Genomic DNA, 16,573 nt, shown 5'->3' with positions numbered 1-16,573 from the left:
ATGTCATAGTAAACAGTGTGTTTCTCAGAAAAAAACAATTTGTTTCCATCCAAATTTAAACCAAATTCCCAGAAAATATGCAAAAGAAAATGCTAATAAATACATGTTTCCATCCACTACTGTTATGTTAATATTAGGAGTTGGCCGCATTAAGATTAGCAGCTGGTGGCACTAATGCTCCAGTCAGATGCCATGAAATCATTGCAGAAGAGGGCACTTTGAAATGATGTAATCAAAAGAGCACTAGTCGAACCTCAAACAAATAAAAACAATGTAAATATGGCTTTTATGTTTGTTTCATGTATTACCTTGAGGAAGGTTACAGTCTCCTCATTGTACCGCACAGATCTAATGTTTCCAACATCTTTGCACAGTGGAGACGAAGATTCAAAGTCGCACTCTTCATGTCACTTGTCATAATTTATTCCGTTTCCATTGCACTTTATTGCATTTTGCTTACATTGATATGTCAAATTTACCACCTACCTAATGATGTGTAATTATACAGTGATTACAAAAAGATAAATAAAAGCCCTGTCTTACACTGGTTTGTGTCCTCAAATGATTAACAATCTTCCCGCAGCACAAACAGTGGCTGCTGTGATCCCCAGATTATCATAAATGTGTTTTCATTTTGTTTTGGTGTTTCCTTGCTGTCAGGGTGCTCTGTGATGGTAGAAGTAGGACAAATGTTCGGGCACAGGCAGAGTTTATGGTCAAGAAGGTCTATAAATAAAGTGGACAGTGGAGTTGAGGGATGAAAAGTCGAAGGCAATCTCCCAGGTGCCGGAGCGGGATTTCCACAGTTGGCTTGTCAGACAAAGCTTAGCTCCACTGATTGATCTGTCTCTCATTAAGAAAGCTCAGCTGTGTCTGGGAACACACACACACACACACACACACACACACACACACACACACACACACACACACACACACACACACACACACACACACACACACACACACACACACACACACACACACACACACCATTTCTGACTGTGGCATACTGAGCCTTAAAACTCATGTAATAAACCAACAGCCATGATGTAGGAACACTGCACACAAATAGGCAAGACATTCATATTCCCTCACACCTGCCTTCTTCTTGTTGTACAACATATAACACCTGAGCTGACTGTGCAAATGTTAAAAATGCACACCTCAACAAAAAGAGTTTCTTCAGTTGGAGAAAAAAATCTGATTTCCTACCACATACAGTAAAGCTGTATAAAGTCTGATAAAAGTAACACTTTGCAATAGAGATTTGGTCCCTCTTGAATCTCCATTTATGTTACTGCTACCACCAATCACACAATAGCTCCTTATTAGCTCTCTTGTGAACAATAAAGTGGCCCTAGGTGTTGAGTGTTTCCAAAAGGAGCATACAAAGAAATCTCACATTACTATAAACAGAGCCTAGAGTACACATGAAGTGTTTTTGTATCATCTACATTGTAATCCCAAAGGCTTGATTTTTTGTAACACTCCTTATTTGAACTATTTGTTCTATTTGATTCCATGTGAAAAACTTAAATTTGACTTTCACCCCTACCATACCCAGTTCCCTGCATGGGGGTCTGAGACCATGAGAAGTTATATTGCAGTGTGTGTGTGTGTGTGTGTGTGTGTGTGTGTGTGTGTGTGTGTGTGTGAGTGTGAGTGTGTGAGAGAGTGTGAGTGTGTGAGAGAGTGTGTGCGTGCGTGCTAGTAAGTGGTGTGGGAAAGAACGACACCATCATTTAAAAAGATTAGAAAACATGCAAGATCAACTTAATTTTATCTGACATGTTTTCTTGCCCTTTGGTTCATTCTTATTAATTCCTCATTTGTAAGAAAAGCAGACCATGATCAAAGCGTCTCGGTCTGGTGATGCTGACTAACTAATTTAAAGTGGTCCAGTAAATAGCATTGACTCTCAGTTCAACAGAATGTCAGTTGCACCACAGCTGACAATTGTGCTGTTACGGTCTGAAGTTAGGCTTTACATGCCTCAGGCAACGCCACTCTGCTTCGATGGCAACCCCAATCTAAACATGACAAAGACATGTAAACATGTGCAGATCACGTAAGACCTTCTTCCTGATACACCTTTCACATTGTAACTGTTTTTACAAGGGATGTAACATGATCTAAGCTCAACTGGTAGACAGCACCTGATGTAAATCAGCCCACCTCCACCCACTCTGCCCCATCGAAGCAACACCATTTTCTTTCTCTAGTGATTTGTACAATGACAAAGTCAATACTGCCATGGGTCCAGCCTACAGGTCCAGCAAGTTTGAAAGAGTGATAGCGGCAGAGTAGACATTGCACATGAAGACACATACTTGTAGTGACAGAACAATTACAGAGTCTCATATATCACATAGTCCTCAGTGATCAAGGGCAGGAGGAGAGCCAGTGCGGTGTTGGACAAAATAAAAGTTTCCTCTATGTTTTCTCACCTATAAAATATTCCTCTACGTTTGCTTCTAACTGACACAAGCTATAGTCTCAATAGAGCAGAACACAATTGCCATTTGATGAATCAGTTGTATTTTCTCAGTGAAACAAACATTTCTCTTAGTATCTGGAATTATGTTGTTTGGGTGAGATTTCTGGCTAACACTGTCAATTATTTCTTAGTAGGGGCTCAACAGTAACAACTTGGTTGGAATGAACAAAAATGCACAGCTGTACCTGTAATGTCAGTTCCTCTGTCCTCATCAGAGTCCTCTTCTTTAACATCCGTTTTAACCTCCTCCTTCATCTCTGGAACAAAGAAGTCTGTCTGGCGAGACAGTGGAACCATATAGTTGATGACATCTGAGCTACAGATCTCAATGGTTGGGAATGCACACAGCTTCCTCTCCTGTGGAAGAAAAAGAGACAGTGGACAGTTAGATGTATAACATAAGGCATTGTTACCCTGTTTTGTGCACAAAAAAACTAAATGAAATGAAGCCTGAATATCAGCTGGATTTTGCACAACACAGCATCACAAACTTTCACAGGTCCTTCTAATTAGGGAGGTGTTAACCTTTTATAATTACATTGTGCTGGGATTGGAAAGAAAGAGATGAGCATGTAAATTATCATAAACTGAGACTAGTGGTCAGTTATACCAAAGAACAGATCAGACTGAAGATTTAGGTGGAAATTTGCTTCTGTCGTTCTGCTCGATTAACTGCTTCATGGTAACACAATGACAACATTTGGCTTGAGAAAATATGGACAACGTAGATAACTGTGATGGTCTTAGAAGGGTAGAATACTTCAGAGGAGCAAGAAATATCAGAGATATGTAGCTTTAAAATGTCTTCACTTTGCTGACATAACACTATGTCTTTGGCACATTAATATAAATATGCCCACCCAGTCCATTAAAGTTGCATTGCCATCCATATCTATGTGTCTACATTTGCACCCTCCTGTGGTGTGTGTAGAAAGTGGAGAGTTTATAAATATTATACTATATTTTCTCTAAAGAGGACATTAGCCTTGCATAATTTTGCCTCATGCTTTTATATAGTTCTCAGGGGATTGCAGAGATGTGAGAGTGCAGCAGGAAGGAGACCTGGGTAAGCTGCAAAGGCCGACCTCAGCTATGATCGGTTGCTAAGTGACACATGAATGGTTTAGTATGAGATACCATGCAGGAATACATGACCAAAAAGGCTTGACAGTAGATTAAACTTAAGAAGTGCAAGTTCCGCAAAATCTAATAGATAAACAGTTTGCACAGCTTTACTTAAGTATATTTTACTCCACACAACAAAACTTTACCTCTCCTGTGGATGAAAAATTATATTCAACATAGATTTTCTTTCATTAATGCGGGTCCACTGTTATCCATACTTTTCAACACATCATGCTGTATAGGTAGCACTAGCACATTTTCTCATTTCTATCACATTTCTTAGATCTCAACAATGAACAACAAATCTCTTTTAGCTACAGTTGTGGAAGACGTATCAAAACACACAATCTACAGAGAAATGCACGCAGCCTGTATTAAACAGTGGTGCCTCTAAACGAGCCATCGGGACTTCAGGATGGTTGTGATGTCACAACTATACTATACTATATATATATATATATATATATATATATATATATATATATATATATATATATATATATATATATATATATATATATATAGGTAGAAAGTACCGCTACAGACATTCCCCGGCTGCAATGACGGTGCAGAGACGCCGAGAGCGCAGATGCTGAAGACATAGAAATGCTGACCAATCAGCGCAGACTGGGCTTTTCGGGAGGGGGGCTTAAAAAGACAGGTGCTAAAACGGACAGTATGAGAAAGATAATGTGTTTTTTGAACATTAAAGCATATTAAACATGTTTTAGTAAAAACTAAAATACAAGTAGGAACCTGAAAATTAGCATAATATAAGACCTTTAAAATAAACCAGTGCACAATATTTTATTTTAGTACTTAAGTAAATGTACTAAGTTAAATAACATATTTTTCTACAAACTGTATTTGTTGTTGATCATAACAATATATCTACTTACAAGCAAAGTTTCAAACTCAATTCTTTATTTGAACCTCTCTCAGGCCTAAAGAGACCAGTTAGAAAATCTAAAGTGCTTTTCTTTTAAGAAGCAGTTTCTCCAAATCTCCACTCCCTTTAATAGACACTATACTCCATATTATACTCCATATTTTCTAAGTGGAAAGTCTGAGGGTTTCATTTCTATAAAGTTGATTTTGGATAAATGTTTCCGTTAAATAGTACTATAGAGTTCCACTTCTCTTTGTTCGGGATCTCTTGTGGTTTTTCCTACATATCCTTTGCACATGAACATGTTAACAGATAGATCACACCCCACTATGCAATATAAACTCCCTTTATTTAAATTTGTATGCTCATGCTGGTCTGCCGCTCTCTGCGTGAATGTTCTCAGAATTTCATAAATGCCTCGTCTCAAAATTGAATTGAAGGTACAGAATGGCAATGTTGCCATGGTTGTGCGACAAAGAGGGCTATTCTGGTCTATTCCGAGGGCTGGATGGTTTTACACCAGTCACCGGACTCATTTTCCTCTGGGTCACGGTGATCTAGGCTGAGTGATTGGTTTTAATCTAATCCTCTGCAAAATAAGACCGTAGGAGCTGGTATGAATCACCTGGCTGCTACACACAGGGGCTCCAGCCCCGGGGCTGCCAATGCAAATGAGTACCCATCTCCTTGAACCTGCTCCAATAATGAACAGGAAAATCTAGACAAAGACAGTTCACTATACTGTAGACACAGACCCCCCCCCACACACACACACACACACACACACACACAGAGAAACATTTACCTTATTAAAACAGTAACTTGTTCATAATTATCATAGTCTCTCCGTTAACCCTCGTGCTAGCAGGGACTGCAGGTTTCCTACCAGAAACTACATCAGGTGGTTTTACTGATTAACACACCCTGGACCAGGGAGGGGGAACTCCTCAACCCTGAATATTCTCAGCACTCCATGATAGTGTGAAACCACGTCTGCTGCATGTGTGGGTTTTTGCCTTCAGCATAGAAAAAATGACAATTTTCCTACCAACTGAAAATATTTTGTTGTAGCCGTAGGTAATTAGTGCTACTTTGACATTACTGTGGTATGTGAAGCTAAGCAGGCCATCCAGTGAAAATATTTTATATGACTGGATTATGCATCACTCTGGAACATACTTTCAGTAATTTAGTTATTTAGCTATATTTTCTGTGAAATAGCATTTCAGGTTTATTTTGATCAACTATAATAACGTTTGCTAGAATGCATAGTTCGGTCAGACAACTCACGTTTGAAATGTTTATTATAACAGCAGAATATTGTGTTTATTATATATTGGGGAGAGATGATGAAGTAACTTCCCCCTGGCCGGAGTCTGCAGGTGGATGCTGGGGTGGTGGTGGGGCTAACAGCAGGCAGTGATACAGGTGCAGGGCAGCAGCAGCACTGACAAGGCAAAGATGGGGAAATTGTGCAGCTTAAATAGACAATAGAGCCAAATTGAGGGGGTGTGTTTGGTAAATGATACGGGGGAGTGAGGCATGTCACATGTGTGTACGCAATGCAGCTTGAGTTGACTGGTCCTGCGACCTGCCAGCCAAGTTTAGGCCATATTGTTGATTACATTCCTTTCAAGAACTACAATATAATGCTAAGTTAAGGAAAAACGTTTTTACTGTCATTTTGTTTTGCTTTTTACTTTATATTTCTATATCAGTGGCATGGATGCTTGTCACGTATTAGTATATTGGTTGATGGATCAGTGTAGGTCTTTTTTTTACTAAACATGCCATGCTTTTGCATCACCTTGAATAAACACTGGAAAAAGATAATCTTTAGACACTTGTTGTTTTTAGTATGTTTAGTGTTTTAATTCTTCTTGTACTTTGCACTTTCATTTAAACATTGTATATAATACTATTGGTAAATCTGTCTGTCTGTTGTTGTATTGTCCCAAACAGGTCTCTCTTGAGAATGAGACCCTGTGTCTCAATGAGATTACCTGTATAAAAAAAGGTTAAATAAATAAAAACATGCTTGAGTGGCCGGGTTAGCTCAGTTGGTAGAGCAGGCGCACATATATAGAGGTTTACTCCTCAACGCAGCGGCCGCGGGTTCGATTCCAACCGGCGGCCCTTTGCTGCATGTCATTCCCCCTCTCTCTCCCCTTTCATGTCTTCATCTGTCCTATGGAAATAAAGTCTTTAAATCTTAAAAAAAAAAAAAACACATGCTTGATATGAATTTTCTTACCCATTTGAGACCTGTGCTAGGAACATATCTAACATAAAAAAAAAAATCTCATTCTCACCTCCCAACCAAATCACCTCCAGATGGAGGTGTTTATTAAAAGGTGTCCCTCCCTGCAGATATTTTTCAATGTTTAATCTGTGATTATAATATTCATTTCAGTTCCACTTTCTTTTGATATCCAGAGTTTTGCCCGTAGATGTATTTCAAAGAATTCTGTGACTCCACATGTGAATATTAGGTTCTTCCTTATCACTCCTTGTATTGCTAACATAATACATTGCTTCAAAATAGATTAGAGAATAGAATTTATACATATTTGACCCACCTCCATATTTGTTTGGAAATGGTGTCACTGCTGCAAAAATCTACACAAACCCTACTGTTGCTTTACACAGTCTGAAATCTATTTCTTTTATTCTTCTTATTCATTTTCTAATGTTACAGCCAAAGAAATAAAAACTACTAACATCTAGTATTAAACAATGATCAGCAGATCAAAGCAGGTCTCATCTTTGGAAGGTACAATTCACTAATCCATATTTACTCTTACCAGGGAAATGAATAAAGAAATAGCAGATAGATTAACTGTCCTGTCATAATCAAAACTCGCTCCTGGCTTGAATGTTTTAATTATGCAACATGCAAGATGTTCTATTTCCTCCCTGTGCCCTTTTCTGGTCTCAGCCTCCATTTCTGCTGTCTGATTGGGTGCCATCTATTTCCCTATAGCCTATCATGGAGTCAACATGCAGCCACTTAACCTACGTCTGTGTCCGGGAGCTGCTGGGTTTGAAATGTGCTGTCCTGCAGGATACGGAGGAGGATGAGACTGAACCGTCTAAAGACAGGTCAGTCGTTCCTCCCTGCCGCCTCAGAGCAGACTCAGTCCCACTTATTCTCTCATCACTGATCCATCATCCTGGGCAAAGAACCGGCAAGTGAACAACCAGTTGGTATCAACACCATTAAACCAAAAATATTCCACAGACCTGTTCCTAAATGTATAGTGGTTTTACAAAATGGGTCACTTTAAGTCCTGGCCCTTATGTTATGTAACATTCCTAATAATTAATGACTTTGCAGCAGTGAAATGTTTTGTCTATTAAACATATTACATTTAAATTGTTAGAGAATAAGTGATTAATGGACAATATGTAATCCTATTAATATACAACATATCCTTTACTTTATTTCCATATGCAAATCACACTGCCTTTTATTTGAAGAGATTATTGCCAAACATATGGTGTTGCACCTGCAAAAAACTAAAACTCATGTTCAAAATTTTGTATTCATGCGCAATCAAGCACTAAAGGTATACAGGTTTTAATTTCAAACAAAATACACACCAACTGATTTAACTACTTTATATGGTTACAGCCTCTGAGGGTGGCAATACATCCTAATTAGAGAAATAAGATTGTGTAGAGTTTAGTTTGTGAGTCTTGGGGATAAAACCACGACTCTACCACTTGAAATAACATATCTATTTAGTATTCTTTCTTTTGACAGCAACAAAACAATTTGACGGACAAGAAATGTTGTCAAAAGTCAGGTATTTTACCACAGTTGATGCCTAAATATCTATTCTTTTAAGTTTCCTGGTTGTATTAGGCCATTTTGCACATCAATGAGCATTTACAGGACTTCCGCATCAATCTGAGGAATTACCTTCGATTTATTGTTCTGTTACGAAACTTGTTCTTAAGTGCCATATCCATTAAGCACTATTTAGCCTAGTTTCTGAAAGTGATAATATATATATATATATATATATATATATATATATATATATATATATATATATATAAATATATATATAGTGACCCTCTCCTTATGATGATTCTGATTTATATAACCCCATAGGAACCACAGTAAATATAAATGACTTAGCTTGTGTAATATACAGCAGCGTTGTAACAGACCTGAAAAATCAGAAGAATTGATTATGATCTGTGATGTCAGGCCTTATACTGTCCTGGAAGGGTTTCATTTAAATTGTAATATATTTGATAGACAGAAACTGTAAAGTATTTACAGGATCTCAGAAAGAGTATGTGAGAAAGGAGGTGTGAACTTAATCAAGCTAGAAAAAGTGCAGGAGAGAGACATAACCAGCTGTGAGGAGGTCACAGTTATAGCCTTTTACCTTCACAGGAAGATACAAGCAGTAATTTCCCACAAAATCAATACAAGTAGTTTTTTACTATTATTGCTCACCCCTGCCTCAGAGGAATAGTATAATTGTAACAATCAAAATGAGCTTCATCATCCTCTCAGGTGACAGAACACAAACACCATTTCACAAATGCTATGAAACCAGACTACTGTACTTTAGAGAAAGCCAAAAAAACAAAATGTTGCACAAACTCATTGTTATATATAGGATTTTACTGTCCACGACAGCAATCTACTTTAAATAAGAAATGAGTGCTGCTAAAAGCACTTAGTTTATTGGGAAGTTCATTAAATGGTGATGTAACTAGACATTGGGTTAATCAGGAATGATTAGAAAAGGCGTACACTGTGAATGTGTTTGTATATCGGTGTGTGTGTGTGTGTGTGTGTGTGTGTGTGTGTGTGTGTGTGTGTGTGTGTGTGTTTGGAAGGCGGGTTAAGAAACGCAGAAACAGACAGATATAGGGGACAGTCTAATAGGGCTTTTACAGTGCCTTTGACCTCTCGAATTGAAATACCAATAAGAGGAAAGTAAACATATAACAACATCCTGGAGCTTGACTTACTGCATCACTTAACTGACTCTGAAATATAAACATGGCCACAGAGTAAATGGGCTCTGAGCACAGCAGAAGAGCTCAATAATGACACTGTATAAAGTATTTTAGCCTCTCATGCTGTATGTGAAATGTATTCCATCCTTTCAGGTCTGGTGAATAACACTTACACAAACAATCTTCCGCTTCCAGATGTGGCTTAAAAGACACAACATCAAGCAGCCATTTTTTCAAAGATCTGCGCGTTAGCTTCGTTCTTCTTTTCATGTCTCATCTCTCTCGGTTTGTTTTCAGCTCAGTGGCTCTTGTAGCTGATGCCAGAAAAAAAGACGAAGAAGATGGAGAATCTCACTCAAAAAGCCAGCAGTCGCACAAAGTCGAGAAGCAAACAGCAGCAAAATTCAAGAGGTCTGACTGGAGAATGACCCAGACAATGGGGACATTTTTACCTTGTCCTTGTTCTAGTGTTCAGTGTAATCAGAATTAGTAATCAGAAAAGAAACGTATGCTGACGAGCAGATGTGCTACTGGCCTGTAGTCTGGATCCTTCTAACCAAATGGATTTATTTTTGTTCTTATTCCTGAGGAGCAAATATAGATGTAAAGTGGCATCACATTGATAATATTTCCTGCAACAACCATAACAGGTTTAATTAGAGAAAAGCTTTAAGTGATCTTCACTTTAGATTTTAGTATAATTCTCTCAAAACTAAAGGAAAAGAGCTTTTTTCTTTTACACGCTATAAAGTCTTGCATGAATGTTCAACGACCATACATGCAGGAATCAATAACAGAAGGAAAAAAAATAATTTCTTATCACCCTCTCCAAAGCTAGAAGACACACTATAAAGTGAAAGGCTAATGCTTATTTGATTCAACTAGAAACGCACCACCCTGCCATTACTTTCACTCCCGTTTGGTTTATTACTCTCTCCACCAACACATTAAACAGCTGGACACTAAAGGTTCTGTGGGGTTGTCTAGGAGACGTTAGAAGGTATTCTAGGAAATACAGAAAATCACTAACTTAAATAAAAGTAGGCAAGCCAGGCGGAAGAAACATGTAGGCAACAAAAAGGCAAATTACAACACTTCATCACAACCCCTGGGATTCGGTGTAAATCAACAATGGAGGGTTTATGAGAGAATAACAAGATCTAAGGCTGCACATGACTCAGAAAATAAGAGCTCCTAGGCAACTTCCTACTTCTACTAAACTGAAAACAAACCTACACAGAGCCTTGGTCCATTGGTCTGTAACAGGTTTGATTGAAAGTGAATAGTTCATGAAGCTTCTGTCATGTTCAAAGTTATTCACAATGCAGGAAATCATCACTTGAAGGAGATGATGAAGTAGCTTGAGAAAAAAAAATACCTGATTTTTCCTTTAAACATCCCTGACTATCATTTGAAGAAACTACTGATCCTACGACAGAAAAAGGTGTTGTCTTGCCAGCAGAAAGAATCAGTGACAGCACACCTCACCCTCCGGGGAGAAACATGAGATATAGCTGAGAAGCGGTGATGAATAATGAAAGGAAGACAGAACATTCATTCAGCCCTGTATTCACAGTGACAGCCTCCAACTAGCATGGACCCTACGAAAAGATGAGAAGGCCCCTGGCCCCTAGCTCCGGGTGTAAGCCATTTCATCACAATGGGTTATGTACAGAACACACACCCATCCATTCACACACAAACATACGGATACACTCACACATCTATTCATAGGTGGATGATTTCTCACCCTGGCCCCCAGGCACACTACAAGGAAAATTAATACAAAAGTTGGGTGACTCATGGTGACAATTGGTGACAGTCCCCTGAGTTCTCTCTCTCCCCTGGTCCATTTAGTCCGACTGCACTACTACAGCCACATAGTCCACCCTCCTCACACCCACCATAACCTCCTTTTCCCCTTTCTATCTGTGGAAAGAGACAAAAACTCTGAATTGGACACCTCTACCGAGGTGTGAAGTAGACTGTCCCTTATGGTCACACACTTCCCCAGAACAGTGTATTTTCATTCTGCCTGCAGTTGGGCTATTTTCTGCATCCAATTCAGCAAGCCCAGGCCTCCTCCAACTTGCTTCTATGCCCTGGTGGAAGTGTGCATAGGTAGCTGTGGGTGGAGGTACCAGAGATCTGAGGACTAAAAATGGCATTGCTATAAAGGCTGTGGAGCTGGAGGAGCAGAAGGCAAGGATATGGGTTTGTTGCAACCTCTCCATGCACCCGTGTAATCAATAAGCAGAAACACTTGATAAGCTTCAAGTATAACGACTCTGTCAGCAGCTACTGTGGTCTCCAGAGGTCTTTCACAATTGATGTGGTGAGCTGGCGAGAGGTGAGAGGCAATAAGAGTAGCTGGTCTTCCAGCTGTGGATTATAAACTACCCCCAACAGTCAGGTAGTTCACCACTTTGATCCACATTGAACAACTATTGAATGGATTGCCATGAAATGGAATCCTACTGACTAATTTGTGTCTGGTGCTGATTAGCAAAAAAAAAAAAAAAAAAAAAAAAAAGAAGGTGAACATGGAAACCTGCTAAACATCAGCATGTTGTCATTGTGAGCATGTTAGCATGCCGACATTAGCATTGAGCTCAAGTAGAGTACAGATTCATACAGCCTCTGTGTCAATGCTAGTTTTTAAACAAGAGTTGCACATTTTAAGTGTATTAGTGATATATGATGCTGCAACCTGAGTTGCAAGTTTTTTTCTTCTTTGTTTGGATCATTTCATCATTTGCACGTGTCTGAATTTAATAGTCTACTATTCAGCTGTGAAAACAGACTTTTTTAGACTTATTTATATCAGTTATTTTGGGTACAGCAAAGCACCGCTAAGAGTAATGAGCTTTCTTTTCCTTTCACCACAGTGTTATCAGAGTAATACTTTCCCTGTATGTCCTTCCCAAGTCTTTGTCCTGTAATACCCAGTTTTAAAAAGCAGTCTGAATCCTGGTCAAGCATTTACATTTAAAACCAGGCTATTAATCGTGTTTCTCTTAGTCCCCTATCAGGTTTACAGAAACTTGGGTTCTCTTTTCATCAGGGTCATCCGGTCTGCAGAAAAGATCATTGGCTACTCGCTGCCCACGCTTGACAGCATCGCCTCAGCCCGCTACCTCAGCAGAGCAAAAAACATAATCAAGGACTCCTCTCACCCAGGCCACGAACACTTTCAGTTACTCCCCTCAGGAAGGCGTTACAGGTCTGTCAGAACCCGCACATCCAGGTTCAGAGACAGCTTTTTCTCCACAGCCATCACAACTCTAAACATTCAATTACAGAAATAGGACTTCATCATGCTGAATGATTATCTTGCTTGTTTTGCACTGCATTTGCACTTTTCCAGTACTGTGATCTTTTGAAAAAAAATGTTTTTTTGAGCTCCGTAAACCACTGTCTGATCACGTGCTTCCATGAGACAATCAGAGTTGCTCCCTGCACCGCGCAGCTTAGTTCAGATGTAAACAGCAAAGCCTGTCTACGAAAAGCCTTTTCACTCCCTATTTAGCCCCATTGTACCGAATTTGGTTGCAGTTCTACCAGAGTTCCACTGGGGGTGATCACAAGCGAGTGCAAAATGAATGGGACTCTATGGAGCTAGACGGCTAAATTTGTCTCTTTCGCCTGATTGCTGTTAAAAAATCTCAGATTTGATTGTAGTTTTTGCAAGTTCAACATGGATTATAGGTCGAAAGTTGAAGTTGAGTACTTATGTCCTTTCGATTTCTTACAGGTTGAGTCGTTGTTGCCCATAACACGCTAGCATTCTGCTAATGAATGCTGATTGGTCGGTGAAGGCTGATTACGACCAGAGATCCCGCTTGACAGCATCCAAAGCAGAACCAGAATGTCAGAGTGAATATTTCGGCGTGGTCTTTAAAATATTAGCAAACCTCTTTCTAGCACGTGTATTAACAGGGAGAGCCTAACCTGTCAGCTGTGTTGTCGATGCCTCGAGAGAACAAAGGAAGTGACTCAGAGCTTGCCGTAAAGCAGTACCTCTGGCCGTATGATGTGTATGACGTCATTTACATTTTAAAAGGCTTTTTAGAACAAAAAAGCAACTTTTAAAAAATCTAACACTCAGCAGTGTGTATTTTCTTTGCCTCCCCTTTCGAATGTAACATTCAAATTACTAGACAAAAAATTATATCCTGAGAAAAGTTGATTTTGAGGGGTATAGCTCCATAGAGTCCCATTAGTGGAACTGCAACCAGTTCAGAAGCCGGAAGTATCCGTATTAGAAATTATTTGTAGACAGTCACAGAGGACAGAGTAACGTGAGGAAAATTCCACAACACATAGCAGTCGGTCATGAGGTTTACCAGTTGAGTTTACCAGTAAACGCAACATTTTGTCCCGTCTGTGTTGCTTTTCAGACAACAGCAGTGACAGTGCGTTTGTGTCTTTTAGCTCATAGCTTTAGCGGCAGACTGTTGTACGTCCCGCTGTTGGAATCCTCTACGGTGAAATACAGTCACACTACACCGTTTAGCTTTCAGCATTTTAGCCGTGTTTAATCCAGTTACTACTGTAGCTAATGGTAGGCTAATGTTACCTGCTGTGTAACGTGTTATTAGTGTTTACTAGCGTGACATGCAGCGATGTTTCTGTTGCTTCTAACGTCTGTTTTGGAGCATTAGAGCGCAACGCAGACATTTAAGTGGCACCGCACCGTAATGAGGCTCCGAAATCTGCGTTGCTATTTCGTCCGGTAGATACCAGGCAGGATTTTAACATGCGGCGTTAACGTGAACAGAAAATTGCGTTGCCTGTATCTTTTCACGGCAAACGTGCGTGTGTGGAAAGCGGTCGCACAACAGCTGAAATGGCATACTCCTTCATAGTAGTGATGGGCAATGAAGCTTTGGTGAAGCACTGAACTACTTAGAAGAACTGTTTTGAAAATGGGTTCATTACTCGAAGCTTCAGCAACAGCGAAGTGCCAAGGCTCTATCTAAATTATCCCGGCAAGATAGTGGACAGGAGGCTTTTAGACTAGTGACACACACACACACACAGTACATGTATACTAAGAATGGGATATCATCCTTTTGACAAATAAAGATTGATGAATTTGTGTACTGTGTTATTGGGTATTGGGGAGAAAGTGCTTGGGAAACAGAAGATTTGCTGGGAAAACATGGCACAAGTTGGGTGTGCTTGTGTAACTATGGCCAGGGGGTTTGTGGGATAGGGAACACTCAAAGATTTTTAATAAGGAACATTATTTTTTCCACACTTTTTGGACTGAGCCCGTTTCTTTTTCTGCTCACAACCTCCACATTTAGAGAAAATTCGTTTAGAGGGAACGGATTACGCCGGCTGACGCTTTTATCCAAATCGACCATACATACATACGTAACATACCTTATCAGGAGCGATCAGAATAAAGTTTTCCCACGTCAGAACGACCTCTCTTCCTAGATGCTTCCATAGTAGGTTAATGAAAATAAATCGATACAAACAAACTAATGCTTGTCACTGTAGAGGCTACTACGAACCAAACGCAATGTTGTGCATTCAAGTTTTTATGCTTTGAGCGCGCTACAATTCAGACTCGGAACGAGGCGGTGCCAGTTGCAGTGCAGCAGCTGACTGGTTTGCGTGTGGCGGTGGCGCTGCGAACCACTCAGCTGATTCATTCAGAGAACGAGGCAGTTGCTGCTTCGGACGTCATATGTCACGTGATTTTTTTCCGTACCAAAGCAACCTTCGGAGCAGTGGTTCAAAGGGAATTGTAGTTAATGGTTTGAAGCACGTATCGAAGCTTCAGTGTCAGAGTGCTCTTAGTATCCTTCAACAAAGGAGGAATGTAGCACAATATGGATGTGAAAGCAGTTATAATTAGCCTATGTGACAATAAAATTTGTTTTGGTTAAAATCAACAAATAATCGTGATAATTAATCGTGATCTCAATATTGATCAAAATAATCGTGATCATCATTTTGGCCATAATCGTGCAGCCCTAGTATGGCATGTGCGTATGAATGTATACTTCTAGGCACCAGAAGGAGTAGCACTTCAATTTCAATGTTTTACAATGAGAAAAATAAATGATTCTGATGATTCCGATTCTTTTACATGATGTTTAGGAAATCGGATTGCTACAGAAAAACAATAACCAGTTTACTTAAGTGCTATAAACGCACTGAGTGAGATGCATAGTTCTTTGTGAGCTCTGAATGCAGCCTTCGAGGACCAAAGTTAATGTGCCCTAAAGGCCTACAGTAAACACTTGCTTTAACGCAAACAGTGCCTTTACAGCAGCTGTGAGATTTCCTTCTAAAAAGGGATTCAACAGAAAGCACAAGGCCATTAAGAAAACCATTGGAGAGGTTTGCAGTCAATTAGTCCTGGTCATTAAAGCTTCAAAATTCAGTGAACCATTGGATGGAAAGGAGGATATGGAAATACATGAATATGAATAGTGATTAATTTTAAACAGGCAGACAGAGCCCCTCCTGTAAGTGAGATCTTAATCTCAGAGTCTAATGTTAGAGATATTCACATCTCTATTCTAATGAGATACAATTAGGAGACGAGGATGTGGACATTGGCTGAGTGAGAGACTGGACTATCTAGTCTTTTCTCCTGCAGGCTTCTCATGTACGGAGCACCTTAAATATGCCACATAAGTCCTCTACACACTGCTGCGGTGTCTATGCACAAGCATACCAGAAGGCATTTAGTGGGACTGAGAAATTATTAGTGAATATATTCTGACCTGTCAAGTGAAGAGGGCTTAATTTTGCAGAAGTGGCATTTTGTCAAGTTTCAGCAAAATAATGAAGCTCACAAAAACAGGAAACCCAAGGCAGATCCTTAGAAATGTTCCTAAGTTCCATGTGGCATCCTCATAGAGACATGTGCAGCCAATCAATATATATATGTTCATATTGTCAAGACATAATTAAAAAGGTAGCAATTGAAGAAAAGTATTGCGTCCACAGATAGGAAAATGTGTGATTAATGTAGCAGTAATGAGTTCTGTCTGGTATTGTGAAAATGGCCAAATAATGAAGTGACTGACTGTCCACATTATAACAAA

The 16,573-nt window shown here is 39.5% G+C and overlaps 1 protein-coding gene across 1 annotated transcript in view; it reads right to left on the bottom strand.

Moving 5' to 3' along the window:
* tex264a (testis expressed 264, ER-phagy receptor a) overlaps positions 1-16,573 on the bottom strand; it is a 76,645-nt gene that overhangs the window by 4,079 nt on the left and 55,993 nt on the right. The window contains exon 3 of the mRNA XM_031287668.2: positions 2,686-2,857. Within this exon, the coding sequence (XP_031143528.1) occupies positions 2,686-2,857 (172 nt within the window). The remainder of the gene's footprint in view (positions 1-2,685; positions 2,858-16,573) is intronic.

The sequence above is a fragment of the Sander lucioperca genome, chromosome 6 (genome assembly GCF_008315115.2).
Source record: "Sander lucioperca isolate FBNREF2018 chromosome 6, SLUC_FBN_1.2, whole genome shotgun sequence".
NCBI classification, from domain to species: Eukaryota; Metazoa; Chordata; class Actinopteri; order Perciformes; family Percidae; genus Sander; species Sander lucioperca.
Note: the sequence above shows the minus strand (reverse complement) of the source record. Positions and strands in the feature narration are given on the sequence as shown.